Source organism: Mchenga conophoros, linkage group LG6 (genome assembly GCF_057382185.1).
Source record: "Mchenga conophoros isolate Kocher_MC1m ecotype Shallow Benthic linkage group LG6, M_conophoros_male_GT1.1, whole genome shotgun sequence".
NCBI classification, from domain to species: domain Eukaryota; kingdom Metazoa; phylum Chordata; class Actinopteri; order Cichliformes; family Cichlidae; genus Mchenga; species Mchenga conophoros.
Window position 1 is genome coordinate 16,942,759 of NC_140531.1, and position 16,314 is coordinate 16,959,072.

Here is a 16,314-nt window from a genome sequence, read left to right on the forward strand (position 1 = left end):
TGTCTGTCTTCCAGAGCTGGACTGGCCCAGAGAAGCTGCTGGCGCTGGATGAGTTGATTGACAGCTGTGAGCCCACACAAGTGAAGCATATGATGCAGGTGATCGAGCCGCAGTTTCAGCGAGACTTCATCTCCCTGCTGCCCAAAGAAGTGAGTTCCCCTCAAGCGCCTCGCCCCCTCTGCCTCGGCTTCCTGTGTATTCTGACCTGAACTCCCACAAGAAGCTTTTATATTTGTTCTCGAATGAACACACCTCAAAAAGACACAAGGCAGTCGTCTCAGCCTTGATCGTCCGTCGGTCTTCGGTCTTCCCTCGCATCATTTTAGGGCATCCATAGTGGGTGTCTTGCTTTTTGCTCTACATCATAACTGACAAAACAAACAATGTAAAGTGGCACGCTGATAATGTGACATAGGGGATTCTTAACAAATCGGCCTCAATTTGCTGAAGCTTGTGTAGCAGATCAGAGACTTCACACCTTGTCTGGCAGGTGTCAGGATTGAGGGTGGGTGGGGGTAGCGTGGAGAGTGAGGCAATAGGATGCAACATTTCAAGGTGTTGGTGTCACTTGCTCTAAAGCCAAATATACAAACAGCTTTATGTGTGTTTGCACCGGTACATGAGACCTCTCCTTTCATTCTGTTTCTCCTTAAAAGAAAAATGAGCAAAGAAACCAAACAACAACAACAACAACAAGCGGCTTTGACTTCTTTTGATAATCCCACCTCTCCTCTTAGATCCAGCTCCAGGAAAAATATTAGGTGTGGCTGTCAAGTAATTTTAGCAGGACGGTCCCTGTGGGTTACACTTGAGATACAGTCGAAATTGAAACTATGAACAGATTCTGCAGAAGGCTGAGTGTCAGACTTTAAAAGCAATTTGAGATTGATTTGTAAAACTATTAAAATATCCTCTGGCCTGTAATGATGGCCGGCTTAGATGGGCTTTGGGGTGATTCAGGTATAACGGTGACTTGAAGTAGACCTAACTGTGTAGTGTAACACATTTAAACCAAGGAGAAGAGATGATTGAACAAATTAAGACTTACTTTTGACTGATTAATTTTGTGTGGATGAATCTAGCATATTAATTCACTATAGCTGAATAGAGTATAGACAGATTCTCAGTCACTATTATGGATCCATCATTAATTAAAATGGAGAAGACAACTGATTAATTGGCTGTGATGGAAAAGCAATACGAGCACATTACTTTGAGCTGTCAGAAATTATATATGATGACGACTTTACATTTTTCCCTAAACTTTTCAGATCAATAATAATTGACAGCTGGAGACCATCCTAAGTAATTTGACTCCATGCTGATGTTCGTGGCAACACACCTGAATTTGTTACTCTGTCGTGGGGTCGCTGTCATCTCATATTGTTGTCGGATAATGAAAGAACAATATTTACACAGCAGCTTACGCCTCATACTGTCAAATGAACCCGTAATCCTTTTTTATGCAGATGCACAACAATCTCTTGACCTAACAGGTGATCCAGCTCATTGCTTTTGTGCAAATATATATGTATTTGAATTTGATTGTTAGTGGAACAAAAAAGCAGGTGACTATCTTTCTGGTTTATGCTCATTTGGTTCAATGAGCTGTAGCATTGTACCTGCGCTGAGAAGCTCAATGTAAAAATTTTTACAGACATGTCGACTCATCTCAACGACTGTTGTACAAGCTACACTAATTATCCTGCATTTGTTTTCTTAGATTTTTTTCTCCCCCTTATTCCTTTTTATTCTCCTATATTTGTTCAGCACATCCACACTAGAACACTTTAATTTTATCATGTGTGCTGCGTTTATGCCTAGAACCCACACCATGTCACAACTTTAAACCCTGAAATGGACTTAAATTATGGATGGCAAATAATTTTTTGAATTTTAATGGTCGCAAAACGGAAGCAATTTTATATGGCCCGCATCGTTCTACTGATTCTCCAGATGTTGATTTTGGTGATTTGACCTCTCATCTGAAAAGTTCAGTCACTAATCTTGGTGTTAAACTTGATTCTGCGCTTACTTTTGAAGGTCATGTAAGTGGGGTGGTAAAATCAGCTTTTTATCACCTCAGACGCCTGTCGAAGGTTAAGCCTTTCCTTTCCAAACCCAATTTGGAAACTCTTATTCATGCTTTTATCACCTCACGTCTGGACTATTGTAATTCCCTTTTAATAGGGGTCGGGTCGGGCACCTTGTCACGCCTGCAGTTAGTGCAAAACGCGGCGGCGCGATTTTTAACCGGTAGTAGGAAATTCGATCACATCACTCCGGTTCTGGCTTCCTTGCATTGGCTTCCCATTGATTTTAGGGTTCGTTTTAAGGTCCTTTTATTGGTTTTTAAATCTTTAAATGGTCTGGCTCCTGTGTACTTAACTGACTTGCTGAAGTCACATGTTCCTCCTCGCTCGCTCCGTTCAGCTGAGCAGCTGCTGCTGTCGGTCCCTAAGTCGCGGCTGAAATGCAGAGGAGACCGTGCCTTTTCAATTGCGGCTCCGATGCTCTGGAATAACCTTCCCCTCCAAATTAGACAAGCGTCATCAGTGCAGGTCTTTAAGTCCAGATTGAAAACCTATTTTTATTCCCTGGCTTTTAACTCTGTAGGAAACTGACACCTTCTTATTATTTTATTGTTTGTAATGATTTTATGGTATTTTTAATTTGGTTGTTGTTTTGATCTGTGTTGTTCAGCACTTTGGTCTGCCTGGTGTGTTCTTAAAGTGCTATACAAATAAACGATGATGATGATGATGATGATGATGACTTTTGGGGGATAGTTTTAGTTTGAAAAGTCATTAATGTGAGTTTGGATGGACAGAAACGGGACTTCTGGAAACAATCATCCAGGTTTTCATCTCACAAGACTAAAAAAGTAAACCTGTCATCTTCTGCTTTTGGCTAATCCCATTAGCTTCAATCTCACCCTATCCCTAGCATCCTCTTCTCTCACACCACCTCCTGCATGTTCTTCACTACATCCATGAACCTTTTTTGCGATCTTTCTCTTATCTTCCTACCTGGCAGTCTTCCTTTGTCCAGTATGTTCACTATCCCTCCTCTGCACATGTCCAAACCGTCTCAGCTTTGCCTCTCTCTTTGTCTCCAAACAGCTGAACCTGAGCTGTCTCTCTAATGTACTCATTTCTAATCCTGTCTCTCCTGGTCAAGCTGTAAACTCTTAGTCTATTCTTCTTGGTCAATATATGATGTACATTTAATGTACATCATATATTGACCATTAGGTTATTGAAAATATGTTATGTATGTCACCTTAAACTGTTGTTTACATCAACTGTAGAAAGTTATAGCTTCTTTTTCCTCCCCCCATTACTGCTTTACACCTTTCACATTGCTCGTCCTTGTCTTTCAACAGCTGGCTTTATACGTGCTGTCATTCCTGGAACCGAAGGACCTCCTCCAAGCAGCACAGACGTGTCGCTACTGGCGCATCCTTGCAGAAGACAACCTGCTGTGGAGGGAGAAATGCAGGGAAGAGGGTGAGCCTAACTGTTTGCAACAGATGCAGGCAGACAGACACTATGCGGTCGCCCAGCGGGAGCAGTCTGAAGCGACTGCTGTGCTTAGAATTGTGGTTATTCCTGTTTGGAAAAATGCACTTTTATTGAAAAACAAGGACATTTTAGTCCAACTGGCTTCTTTTCTACCTTCTCACAGGTATCGATGAGCCCCTTACCCTGAAGAAGAGAAAAATTGTCAAGCCTGGCTTCACTCACAGCCCCTGGAAGAGTGCCTACATCAGGCAGCACAGAATAGACACTAACTGGAGGAGAGGGGACCTCAAATCACCTAAGGTAGCTTTTCTTTCGAACTTAAATTCCCCACAGGTTAGAGGAGTTTTACAGATCTGATCAAATGGCCTTGAGGCACAGAAAGATGGTTCAATAAGAGTCTGAAGTGTTAAACTGATGGAAAGTTAGTGAACAGTCAGGTTTGTGCTCCCAGGTATTTGTTTGGAATATTAATTGAGCTGGAGCACAGGAAAATCTTATTCTCCTTCACATTAAAGACTCGCCGTCTCTTTTACCTGTTCAGAAGCTTCTCATAGAGCATGACCAGCATGCTGAAGCTCATCCTTAATGGACCTTGTACGCTGTAGCTGTTTGTGAAACGGCTGCAGGTCATTTTAGGCCGCGACTGGCATAAATTAGTTCCCCACGCTCGTTATAGTCCTTTGCATATGCAGTGTGCCCTGTCAGTTGCTGAGCTCGCAGTCCTGTGACCCACTAGCTGAGACTGAATGTATGCAGCACTGCTTAAAGCGCTGTGTACACCTGCAGCACTTGATGACATTTTCACTTTGATGCATAAGAAGTGTTACTGTCAGCATCATTATTTGCGTTGTCATTCCACATCAAATCTTCCTCCGTGCCCTTCCCGCTTCATCTCTTTTCATGTGTCCCATTTAAAGGTGCTCAAAGGCCACGATGACCATGTGATCACCTGCCTCCAGTTCTGTGGCAATCGCATCGTCAGCGGCTCTGACGACAACACGCTGAAAGTCTGGTCAGCTATCACAGGAAAGGTAAGAGTTGAATACTGTTACATTTTGGATGTACGCAGAAGAGAAGGGAGGCAGGCACTAATATGAATAATGGGCTGTTTGCTTAATCATACTACTTTTTACACTCATTGATTAGAAGTGAAGGTAACAACTGTGTTGAATTGATTTAAATACTGTATCTTTAGTGCTCCCACTGATATAATTTTGCGTTACACTACCACATAAAAATCTTCCTCGGAAGACTGCTTTCTGTCCCAGTCTCTCCTCTCTTATATTTATCTATTTTGCAGACTTGTAACACAGCCCATGTCCACACGCGGTGTTAGTATTCATAGCTGAAGCTGGTGCAGACACACAGGCGTTGTGCTGCAGCTTTACGCTGTGTATTAAAAAGAAAGGCAGTGGTTGCTCTGTGATATTGGCGAGCGCTTTACAGATCGTGGTAAATCACAACACTTTCATGCCTCAATGCTGGACTCCTTTCTCAAAAGAAGTTTTCACAAAAAGTCCTTCATTATTTCTCTTCCCAGTCTATCCCTTTTGCTTTTTTTACTCAGATAAATGACATAAGGCTGGGCTTGAACTTGGTCTTTAAAAATGAAAACTTTCAAAGAAAAACCTCTCAAAGGGGAAAAAAAAAAAGATGTTCTGCATGATCACAGTGGGGCGTTTCGGCCTCACTTTCACATGTAAAAGAGTTGAGTTTGCTTTTCATTGCTGCGGAGATTCGGCTGAACACATAAAGTAAAGTTGGCTCTCTCCCAACTGGTGATTACATGCATATCAGTCACAGTCACATTTGCTGATCTGAACAGATCTCGCCAAGGTCATCCGATAGGCATGGAGCACAGTTTGGCTCTCCTACACCCAAAGACTAATATCTGGATGACAGGTTGCTGAATTATAGCTGCAGTAGCTCCATATTGGTGGTGGAAGCCTGTGATGAGTCACATCACCAGCAGGCTCTAAAGCCCCCCCCCCCCCAAACCCACCCTGCATTCAGAATGACATCGCAGACAGAGGTTATTGTATGCGCTTTCTACAATGCTAATCTGCCTCAGGATTGTTTGTTTACATTAGTCATGAAGGCGAGATGAGCCTAAATCCGTGTTTGGTTGCTGTATTCAGAGCACACATTCCCTCTGTGGATTTCATCTCTTTGCCTCCTTAGCTCTCAGCACCACAGAGAGTGAATCCCTCACTGGAGAGGAATGGCCAGTTAAGCCGAATCGACCATTTCGGTGAAGTGGCTGTCGATGCCAGTAAAACTGTAAAGTAAAAATACAATGAGATTACCGGCCCCTGGATTTGTTTTTTCTCCCTGCTGTCAGAATTCTTTATAGTCTTTGCCAGCTTATTTGAAGACTTGATTGCTACTTTTTCTTAGTCCGTCTCTGAGATGCAGGTCTGTAAAGTGGCTGTCAGTGATCTTGAAGTGTTACACAGCTTACAATGGCTGCTGTAACTACCAGTGTTCATATCAATATCATTTCTCTTGTACTTTTTTTTTTTTTTTTTTTTTTGGTGGGGTGGGGTGGGGGGGGGTTGTCATATTGCACGTCTCCCAAGATTGTAGCCATTATCTTTTCTCTGTAATTTTTTTTGTAGTAATTTATTTTAATTTCCTGCACCTTTTTGTAAACAAATCTTTCAACTTCAGCAAAGCACAGTCACCCAGTCTCTACTTCTACAGCCCTGCCACTTAACTCTTACTGAGACCTGGATCAATAAGAGACTGCAGCATGGTGATCAGCTGAGATGAGAAACTGTGATTGTGTTATACTTTTTTTTTATATATAAATCATGCTCTGAAAGGACGGTATGTTTGATTCGGGGTCAGAAGTAGTCCCTCAAATCAGTAATGACTTTGGTGACTGATTATAGATTACAAAGGTAAATTGGCTCAGAGATCAGTGTGGTTACCTTTTCTCCAGGAGAGTGCAGAGATCCACCTGCAGCAGCATGCTTTGCAGGTGGGTGATTTAAAAAGTCGGGATGGGAAAAGAAATTGGTCACTGCGTAGACAATTTGTGCCAAAGAGAGACCACTATTAACGCTTCCCTCCCGTTTGTGCTCCTCTGCCTCAGAAACATTGCCTCCACTTTAGAGGCATCGGTACAGTTCCCCTGTGATGGGATACTGTGGGGTGACTCAAAGGCTGCTGCATTCAAAATGTTCTCAGTGTTGTCTTTACACCAAATACTGCATCCGATCAGATGTTTCCATCGGCTGTTTAATGAATCTGTTGACAATACCCTCTTCTCTCCCAGATTTGTTTGTGAATTGTGTATTTTTCAAACTCATTAGGTATTTTTTAGCATAGAAAGTGTGCATTAGATTAATAAGCCTCATTTGCATGAGCATGGCCTAAATTTTTAATTGCTCAACAAATATTCATCAGATGCAGTTACTCCAGCAAAAATAGAGCTTTAACAAACACCACAACCAGCATTTGCCTTTTCATCTTTGCAGCTAGTTTTGTCCTGCCCCTCGATTCATCTTGTTATGTAAAACACGGCGACTTGAACCCGTTCTGTGAGGTAATCAGGGAATTATTATATGAGAATATTTTATATAAAGACTTCCACACCTGGAACAAAACTGGGTTGCTAGCTAGTAATCAGGTTAGACAGTGGGTTTTATTTATGGTGGAAGTACTGCAAGAAGCAAGCAGTGCTTAAATTTTAAACAATATAACATTATCTGCTGGATCTTGGAGACGTGTGGTCTGGCAGATCTTCAAAGCTTCTTTTTCCTGCTGAAGAAACTGTTGCGTAGACGGTTCTTGAAGGCTTCGTCTTTGGCTGGATGGACCTTTGTCTTTGCTTGTCTCCAGCTTCAGCCGGGGACGTCAATCTTCCATCCAAGCACACAAACAAACACATCTTGCTGCTTCAAAGGTGGCTACCTTGTGCTTAACAGAGCAGAGTGTGTCCTTGGTGGTGCCTGTCAGAGGCAGCCTCAGCTGTCAGGCAGATTTAAGATGGCAGAGCTGCGGACTACCGTCGTATTCAGGGAGAGGTGTCCTCTGCGAGACGCTTTAGCCGCATTGACACGCGTCCCCTGTTTTTAACTGAAAACAAGGGGAGATCCACAGATTAGAGGTGGCTTTGGGAACTGTTAACAGACTGATTAGCGAGCATCTGAAATCATTCATTAAATGAAAGTATGGATTATTTCTCCATGTAGATCAACCTGTATCAAGATTCTTATCCTCAGCTGATTGAATATTGTGCATTCATAATGAAGCCTCTTTTTTTTTCTCTCTCGCTCTTTCTGTGGAGGAAGCACCGTGTGATTACCCATACTTATGTGACACATCTGTATTATCCACTTAGTACTTGGAGACAAACAGTAGATCAAAACCATGTCATCAAATCATCAACACAAGGAAAAGGCAAGTAAGAGAGGGGAAGAACACATTAGTAAGACTCTGTTCGCCTGCCGCTTTGGTTATGCGTTTCATAGTCTATCTTGAGACATTTGTAACCTCTCGTTCCTCTACTGTCAAACAGTCAAGTATGGAAATGAAACTATAGCCGCAGTAATCTCTTAATCATCTGGTATCAGGCTATAATTATCTGATGGCTTCACCTGAGCCAGTTTATTTTAACCTTTGCTAAGCATTAGTTGAACCCACATTGAGCCCTACATGTGGCCCACATTTTCTCATATTTGAGGTCTTGAAAGGTGGGCTGTTCAATACAAAGGGAAATCTCCTGCATTTGTCTTTCAATGAGGCCAGCTCTCAGGTTGCTAAAGCGGATACTCCCCCGCCACAGTTTTTAAACCAAGACGAGATCTGAAGCAAATGTAAAGCATTGTATGAAAACCCTCATGTGTTTAAAACGGGGGGAAAAAGGCAGGCCTTCACACATTCATTAAACGAGCGCTAATCTTCTTTCATTCTTTGGAACCGGCTTATTTTATGTTTGTTTCACAGACAGATAAAGATGCCTAAGCCCTTCATTTCAGATATTCTCTCTTCCCACGTAGTGTTTGAGTAGGCTTTAATCACACTCTCGTTCTTGGAGGCTTTGATTTATGGGAAAAATCCTGCATTATTGTATCCCCAGCGTGATGCAATAAACTGCAGGCCTGTAGTTGAGTGTTACGCAGCAGTATCGCTCATTCATCACTAATGGAAATTAAAATGTGTGCACAAACACTGAAAGTAATCCTCAGGATACAACGCAGTTTTCTGGGGGGTTACATTTCAGTGGCAGACTCCACTCTAAACCTGACATGAGCACAGCAACTGCAACTTCTACAGTTTTTTCCTCCCTAAAAGAATTTAAATTGAATGAGTTTGGGAGGCTCGAATGGGACAAACTGCTTGGACACAGATTGAGTTGATCAGAAAGATTTCCATAAGTGCTGTAATCAATAACTAATCTCCTGTCCCTAATGAGGATGAATGGAGACATTTTAGTGAAGACTGTCATCAACCCTTCCTGCAAATGATTTGGCCACTTTCTGAAACTTACGTTAAATCTTGTGCAGAGCTCTGGGAGGTTTTGTCCCAGCACGACAGCAGCAAGTGTGGACTCAGTTTTTCCTTACTGTAAAATGTCAAATTAAATTTTTTCCCCCCTGAAGGCAGCGAGAGGGCATGCAGGAAGAGAAAATCCCGAATGAGATTTTATGAATTCTTAAGCTGAGCTTTGATATGTATGAATGCCATCACCCCAAATGCCTTTCAAATGAACTTTTCTAACATCAGAAGTCTGTACTGTCCATCAGGAATCCTGATCAAGACTCTCCTTCTTCTCCTCTTTAGTGTCTGCGGACATTGGTGGGCCACACAGGGGGCGTGTGGTCATCCCAGATGCGAGACAACATTATCATCAGCGGCTCGACTGATCGCACACTCAAGGTCTGGAACGCAGAGACGGGAGAATGTATCCACACCCTCTATGGGCATACCTCAACAGTGCGCTGCATGCACCTACATGAGAAAAGGTACGGAGCAGCTCACTGCTGTGCTTTAAGCCCAAGCTTGAAGGCTCTATGATGCTTTCGATGAGATGAAGATTTGCCCGATCAGTCTTGAGCTGAAATGAGTAGAAAATGTTTAGCCTTTTTTTCAGGCTAAACTTATCAAATACTACCAGGTTCCACTAACTGTTGCTTTCATCGCTCGTGTGTGATATTAAACTGATTTTCTTTGCGTTTTAGATAAACAGAAAAGCGTTTTGTGCTATTGATATAGCAATCTCTGAAAATAATAGTTTTGTTAGTGTCATCCTTAAATGGGTCAATTTTAGTATTGTAGTGAGCTTTGCCAATTGTGTACTGCTGTGTGAAACTGTGTGCCTTCCTGTTTAAGAAATTGTCATGTTTTATTTAACCCTTAGATGTTGTTTTTCTTCAAAATCTTTAAAAGTTGTAATATATTCATATTCCAGGTATTCCTCATAAAATGTTTGTAACATGAGGCCATTTCTATTTTTATTTATTTTTTCATTAATTAAAAAAGAATGCAGTTTTTGTATCACTACCCCGCTCTTCCATAAGTGGGGTCAAAAATGACCCCAAGCAGTTCCTCTGGAATCTTCTATGAAACTTTAATTCTTAGCAACTCTGACTGTCCCACTTACACTTCTGATGGATCAAGAATTCATTTTTACACAGTAACAGACATGATTTATAGTCAGGGCTGCACATAAGTGGTCCGCAGGTGTGCATTCGGTGTCAAAATAAAAGTATTCCAAGAAATTCCGAGAATATGCGCTTCTTTTGCGGTGGAGGAACACCAAAGTAATTGCTTACGGAGCTTGCTTCTTCGACATCTTTAAGAGTTCTGAACAAATGTCTGTCCTCCTCCAGATTATCTTATGTACGCAAACGCGCGTTGCAACTTGTTATCTGGTGCGTGTCTTTTATTTTGACAGCGAATGCGCACCTGCGGACCATTTATGATGTATTTTTTTTGTTTGTTAAATATCTAAAGTAACATGGCTGCCATGAGGCCAGCTAGAATCCCTGTGGCCCTACAAATGATCCAGGCCCATCGGAGGAAATGGATATTGAGTCTAACAGGATGAATTAGACGGCCAGGGCTTGCACCTGGGTTTAGTACTGTCTCCCCAATAGATGCATGGAAGATGCTCATGTCTGATAATATAATAGAAGAGGTGCTGACATGCACAAACATGGAGCCGTGAAGAGTAGCCACAGACAGGGGAAAGGTTTGAAAAAATGTAATCAAACTTAAGCTCCTAGCCTTCATTTGATTGACCATTCATGCAGGAAGTGAGAAGAACTGGGATGTACCAGGTGGTGTGCTTTTTGGGAGTCCTCTGCATAACCCATTGTACAAGGCCACTATGTCAATTCAAAGATTTAAAGATATTCGCCGTTTCTTGCACTTTGATGCCAAGAGGACCAGAGCCTACCGACTGAAAACAAACCACATGGTAGCTTTCCGCTACATATGGGGCCTGTTCCTGGTCAACTGCAGGCAGAAATTCATCCTCAGTGATTGAGTTACAGTGGATGAACAACTTGTGCCTTTCAGAGGGAAGGCCCAGCTTCTGCAGTATATGCCGAGCAAGCATACAAGAGTGATACAAAAACTCCAATATCTTAAAATTAATGAAAAAATAAATAAAAATGCAAAGGGCCTCATGTCACAAACATGTTTTATGAGGAATACCTCAAATATGAAAATATAACTCTTCGTTTTAAAGATTTTGAAGAATAACAACAGAGTTTATAGCAAAAGGCATTGATTTTATTTGGGGTCATTTTTGACCCCACTCGTGGAAGAGTGTAGGTATTGGTAGGTTGTGCATCCAAGGGTTAATACTCTTGTTTTCTTGCTGGTAGGAACGCTGGCTCTGCCTGATCTGTGCCTGAAATCAAAGTTGATCCACACATGAGCAAAGTGCTGAAATGAGTACCGGTTACCTCATGTCATGTCTGTGTGTGTCGTTCAGTTTTATACACGAGTATAGACTTTACTTATTTATTTTTATCCTTTTGTAGAAAAAGGTCCAAACATGTTGCCTGACCTTGTTCATGGATTTCAAAATTGGCTTCAAGTGCTAATAAGAATTAAATGAAACCTTTTTTTTTTTCCCCATAATTTGTATAACTAGGGATAAGATTTTACTTCAGTCTTTTTCCCCCAGTGTCTTAACAATAAGAGTCCATCTACTACAGTCTAAGCTTTTATTTTGAAAGTTCTTGGTAGAGACAAGCTTTTTTTTTTTTTTTTTTTTGCATGTGTACAGCATATTAGGCACCAGTGCCTCTTTTGTCTGTTTATTAGATGTAAGGCTACAGGGAGCATCTAGTTAGCATAGCTTGGCAGAAACAGTGAATCTGTCTGTCTCAAACATTTACAGCAGTCCAGCAGCATCTCCAAAGCTCACAAACTCATGTTTCACATGTTTTTTTTTTGGCTCTACTGTACTCTATGGGATAAATATTCGTTTTAATTGGTGTAAAAAACCATATAACTTTCAGAAATAAGAAACACAGGATAGATTAATCCTTGAATGTTCCTTATGATTCATCACACCCACATTTACAGCCATCCCATCTGGTAAATAAGAGCAACTGTACAACAGTAAAAGAGGACAGCATCTATGAAAGAGAGCATGTGGTTTCATAGTGATTAAATGGACCCTGTGAGGCGACTTAAGTGAACTGCTGCTCACTTATTCACTCAGTATCACACTCTGGAGACTCCAAGTGCTCTTTTCGCCTTAGGGCCCACCAAGGTTTTTGTGTAGCATTTGATTACTCACTCAGTGGAAATGCTGTGAGCTGCTGGTAGATGGTGAATAACATGTTGGTGATTTCTATCTGTGTAGCACCGTGAGGCGTTTAATAAATAGAGTATGGGCTGTGTGTATCTACAGCATGTTTTGTTTTGTTTTATTTTATGTATTTATTTATTTTTGGCTAAATTGAAATAGCCCGTAGAAAATTTAAGGTCAAATGCGGAGAGATGCCCGTCTTAGTCCTTACTGAAGTGTCTTGAAGCTGATGGAAGTTGATGAAAGTATTGACCTTAAGTGTGATAATCTGAAAAATGTTCAACTTGAGTAACTGTCACTCTAAAAGGAGTTTCTCTTCCTGTAACCGGTAATATATATTTCCATTCAGGGTGAATTCACAGATCAGGGCGGCTGTTAAAGACAGGTGTGGGGGTTTATTTCTACATTCATGTATGAACATGAATGTGATGCTGTGGGTTACTCATTGTCAGAGTAGTGAGGATCCGTGCATACGTGCCTCATTATTAAGGCAGCTATTGAATTCACGGTGGTTTGAACTGATTACTGCACCCGTACTCATCATCTCTCTCATTCATTCCTGAATCTCTCCTGAATATCTGTGTTGTGCTACGGTTACCTTTCTCACTGTCTGCGTTTGTGTCATGCAGGGTGGTCAGTGGATCTCGTGATGCCACGCTGCGCGTCTGGGACATTGATTCAGGTCAGTGTTTACACGTCCTCATGGGCCACGTGGCGGCAGTGCGCTGCGTCCAGTATGACGGGCGACGGGTGGTCAGCGGTGCCTACGACTTCATGGTGAAAGTTTGGGACCCCGAGATGGAGACCTGCCTCCACACGCTGCAAGGCCACACAAACAGAGTGTACTCATTACAGGTGAGGCCTCCCACAGCATTAAAGAAAAGACTGGTGTATACCAATCAACCTTGGAGCCAAATGAAATGTACGAGTTACTTTGTTTTAGAGTCTTTGAGAACTCTTATAAAAACATTCTCGTTTATGACGCAATGAATCAGATGCAGTTGGTAGTTTTTAGGTCCATATATGTAAGAACTCGTCTAACTACATTATTGTAAGGGTTGTCTGTAAGACTGATGTGAGCATAAAAGAGGCTTTAACCATGTTTGACTATTGTCAAAGGGCCGGATTTGCTAATCTAAAAGAAATAGCACAAGGCTTCAATAAGCATAAAGCAAGCCGGTTGTGTGCGTGACTTTCTACCAGAATTTATGAGCAACCAGTTCATCTCAGCCTTAACGAGAGTAGGACAGATTAAGGTGGCAAGCAAACACATGTGGGTTTGAGTGATCTACTAAAAACACAGCTTGTTGCTTACAATTTGTCAAACATAATACAGTCGTTAGTTTTATGCATGCATTTCTCTCTCAGCACGGCAGCATAGGCCAGAGACGGTGGAAGTTTTCTGTGGTAGAAACAATGATGTACTGGAGGAATGGGAGAAAATTTAAATAAACATTTCAAAATTACAATATCCAATCTTTTCTGCAAATGTGACACCTCTCCTACACTATTGGTGGAAGTTCTGTGGGTGGCTCAGGTGTACTAGTTTTATTTTATTGTATTTATCCGCGACACCTTAAAGGCCGGTCCGTGAAAATATTGTCGGGCATAAACTGGTCCGTGGCGCAAAAAAGGTTGGAGACCGCTGTTTTAAAGGAAAAGTTTATCAAAGCTCTGCTTAACTTCTTGAAAAGAACTACAAGCCAAAAGACTGAAGGGCTGAAAGACATTTTGGCACAGTGGGCATGCATAATTTCCTTAAGTTGATAGTTGCAGGCTGTCTTTGATTTACACCAGCAAATTAAGAACCGTGTGCCTTGACAGTGGATGTTTTAACACCTTTTTGTGTTTAAAAACAAGTGGAGAAAATCCTGAAACTAGTTATGTCAAATGCAAATCTAGGTTTGACCTTCTGTTCTTTAAATGTTGAAATAACAGTGCAATTAGCAGCAAACTGATTACCTCGAACTTTTCCTTTTTTGATCCCCAAACTTTGGTGACGCAACAACAGGTGACTCAAGTAACACTTAAGGGAAAACAGTCATAAAGATGCTTTCACGCTCATGGCAGTTGTCATATGTTTGTGTCACCAGAGTGGTTTGTGCTATTAAGAGTACACAGGTTAATTTTAAATGAAGACCTTCTAAACGGGCCTTTTTACTGTACACTTTTCCTCTTAACTGTCCTAAACTGTAGGAAGTTCACTGCCGCGTGTCCTCCAAGGACTTCTGTGGAGTGAAATATTGCTTGTTAGGCTCAGGCAATTGCTTTAAACCTGTGGTGCACAAAAACAACAGATCTCTCTTTTTGCATGAATTTTTTAGTCCTTTATCTTATATTCATGTGCAATTCTATATTCTTAATTTATTATGTCCCAGCATATATGTGTGCTGTTTGTTCGTTTGGAGGAAGGGGGGAAAAAGTTTATACCCGTTTGTCCTCTAATATGTCCTCTCTTCTCATCCACTCTGTGTGATGACAGAGCACTTTAGCTGGTGCCATAACCCTCACAGAGGAGGCTGATTACTGCACTGATAGATTGGTTTTTGTGCCATGCTGCTTTGATAGACTTTTAAAGTGTTGGTTCTCTCCAACTAGATTTGGGAAGCAGCAGAAAAGCTTTAACAGATCAATACTGTGCATCCATTTTAAATGGGTTTAGTCTAAGGTTAATAGAAACAAAGTACGCAGTGTTGAAATGTGAGGTGCTTTTGCCGTCAACTCCAACTTCAAGTGACAGTTTTGGTTATCTAGAGGCGGCCGTTTGATTTTCAGACAATTTAAACGTATTCATTGTTTCTGTAGTTCGATGGGATCCACGTCGTGAGCGGCTCATTGGATACGTCTATAAGGGTCTGGGACGTGGAGACGGGCAACTGCATCCACACGCTAACGGGCCACCAGTCCCTCACCAGTGGCATGGAGCTCAAAGACAACATCCTGGTCTCAGGCAATGCAGACTCCACCGTCAAGATCTGGGATATCAAGACTGGCCAGTGCCTCCAAACACTGCAAGGTGAGGAAAGTGAAGTATGAACAGTGTGAGAGTTACTGTAAAACTTCTGGAAAACCAGAGGCTGTCTCAGCTGTTATTGAAATCTAATTACATTTTAATGACAGGTTTAACTTTTCATGACTACATCTCACACTTTTCTGAGTCCATCATGTTGGCAAAGCTGCGGGTAGTTGTTGCTGCAATGGAAGTCTCCAGGACCACACACGGGCAAAACACGTTGTAGGATACATACGAAACTGCTGCACATTTACTGCTGTTTGGATAAACCCTAAAAGAATAAGTGTTCTTTGTACTGCATTCAGCTGAGTACTCACACAGCAGCTGGTGCATTGTCTCCCACTCAGAAGAGCTTGACCTTAGTGGCTCCAACGTTTTTGGGTGTTGTTGGAGGATGTTTGCTTATCACTTCCAAATTTCTGTGTTTATTTGCTGGGAGTCATGAGATCAGACTCTTAGCTGTTTTATTCTGATAAAATAATTTCAGATGTGGTCTTATGCGCAGACCTTACAGTAAAAAATCAGTACAAAGGTCTCATGTGAGAGGACAGCCAGGCTACATCAGAGATTTTGGGGATGTAACTCTTATATTTTCTTTCTCTCTTAACTTTCTGTCCTGTCTTGATGTGCTACTGTTTTCATACCACGAGACTTGGTTATGTTGTACTCAAAGCAGCTACACCTAAGGTGGCTGCAAAACAACTTGACTGAAATGTAGACTTATAGATCCATGAATAAATGACTTAAAGTGTAGAAAAGTGGCAATGCTAGCCTTGGAGGATAACAACAACAAAAAACACGTTAGATTGGGACTCTGTTTGATACTGACAGTCCAATTAAAAATCCATCTAAATTACCTGTTTGTGTGTGTAAGTGGAGCAGAACTGAGCCAACACCTTGCAAGCCTGCTGGTCCTGATTACAGTCTCATTTCCTTTGTGTCTGAATAGTTCTAACTCCATTAGCAGCACTGGTGCCTCACAGGATGTTGGAAATCCT

General features: G+C 41.6%; 1 protein-coding gene across 9 annotated transcripts in view; it reads left to right on the forward strand.

Annotated features, from left to right (window-relative positions):
* fbxw7 (F-box and WD repeat domain containing 7) overlaps positions 1–16,314 on the forward strand; it is a 138,190-nt gene that overhangs the window by 118,123 nt on the left and 3,753 nt on the right. For all 9 annotated transcript variants that reach the window (XM_085276536.1, XM_085276534.1, XM_085276539.1 and 6 more), the window contains 7 exons: positions 15–149; positions 3,386–3,509; positions 3,688–3,824; positions 4,442–4,555; positions 9,315–9,496; positions 12,933–13,158; positions 15,109–15,319. In XM_085276536.1, the coding sequence (XP_085132662.1) occupies positions 15–149; positions 3,386–3,509; positions 3,688–3,824; positions 4,442–4,555; positions 9,315–9,496; positions 12,933–13,158; positions 15,109–15,319 (1,129 nt within the window). The remainder of the gene's footprint in view (positions 1–14; positions 150–3,385; positions 3,510–3,687; positions 3,825–4,441; positions 4,556–9,314; positions 9,497–12,932; positions 13,159–15,108; positions 15,320–16,314) is intronic.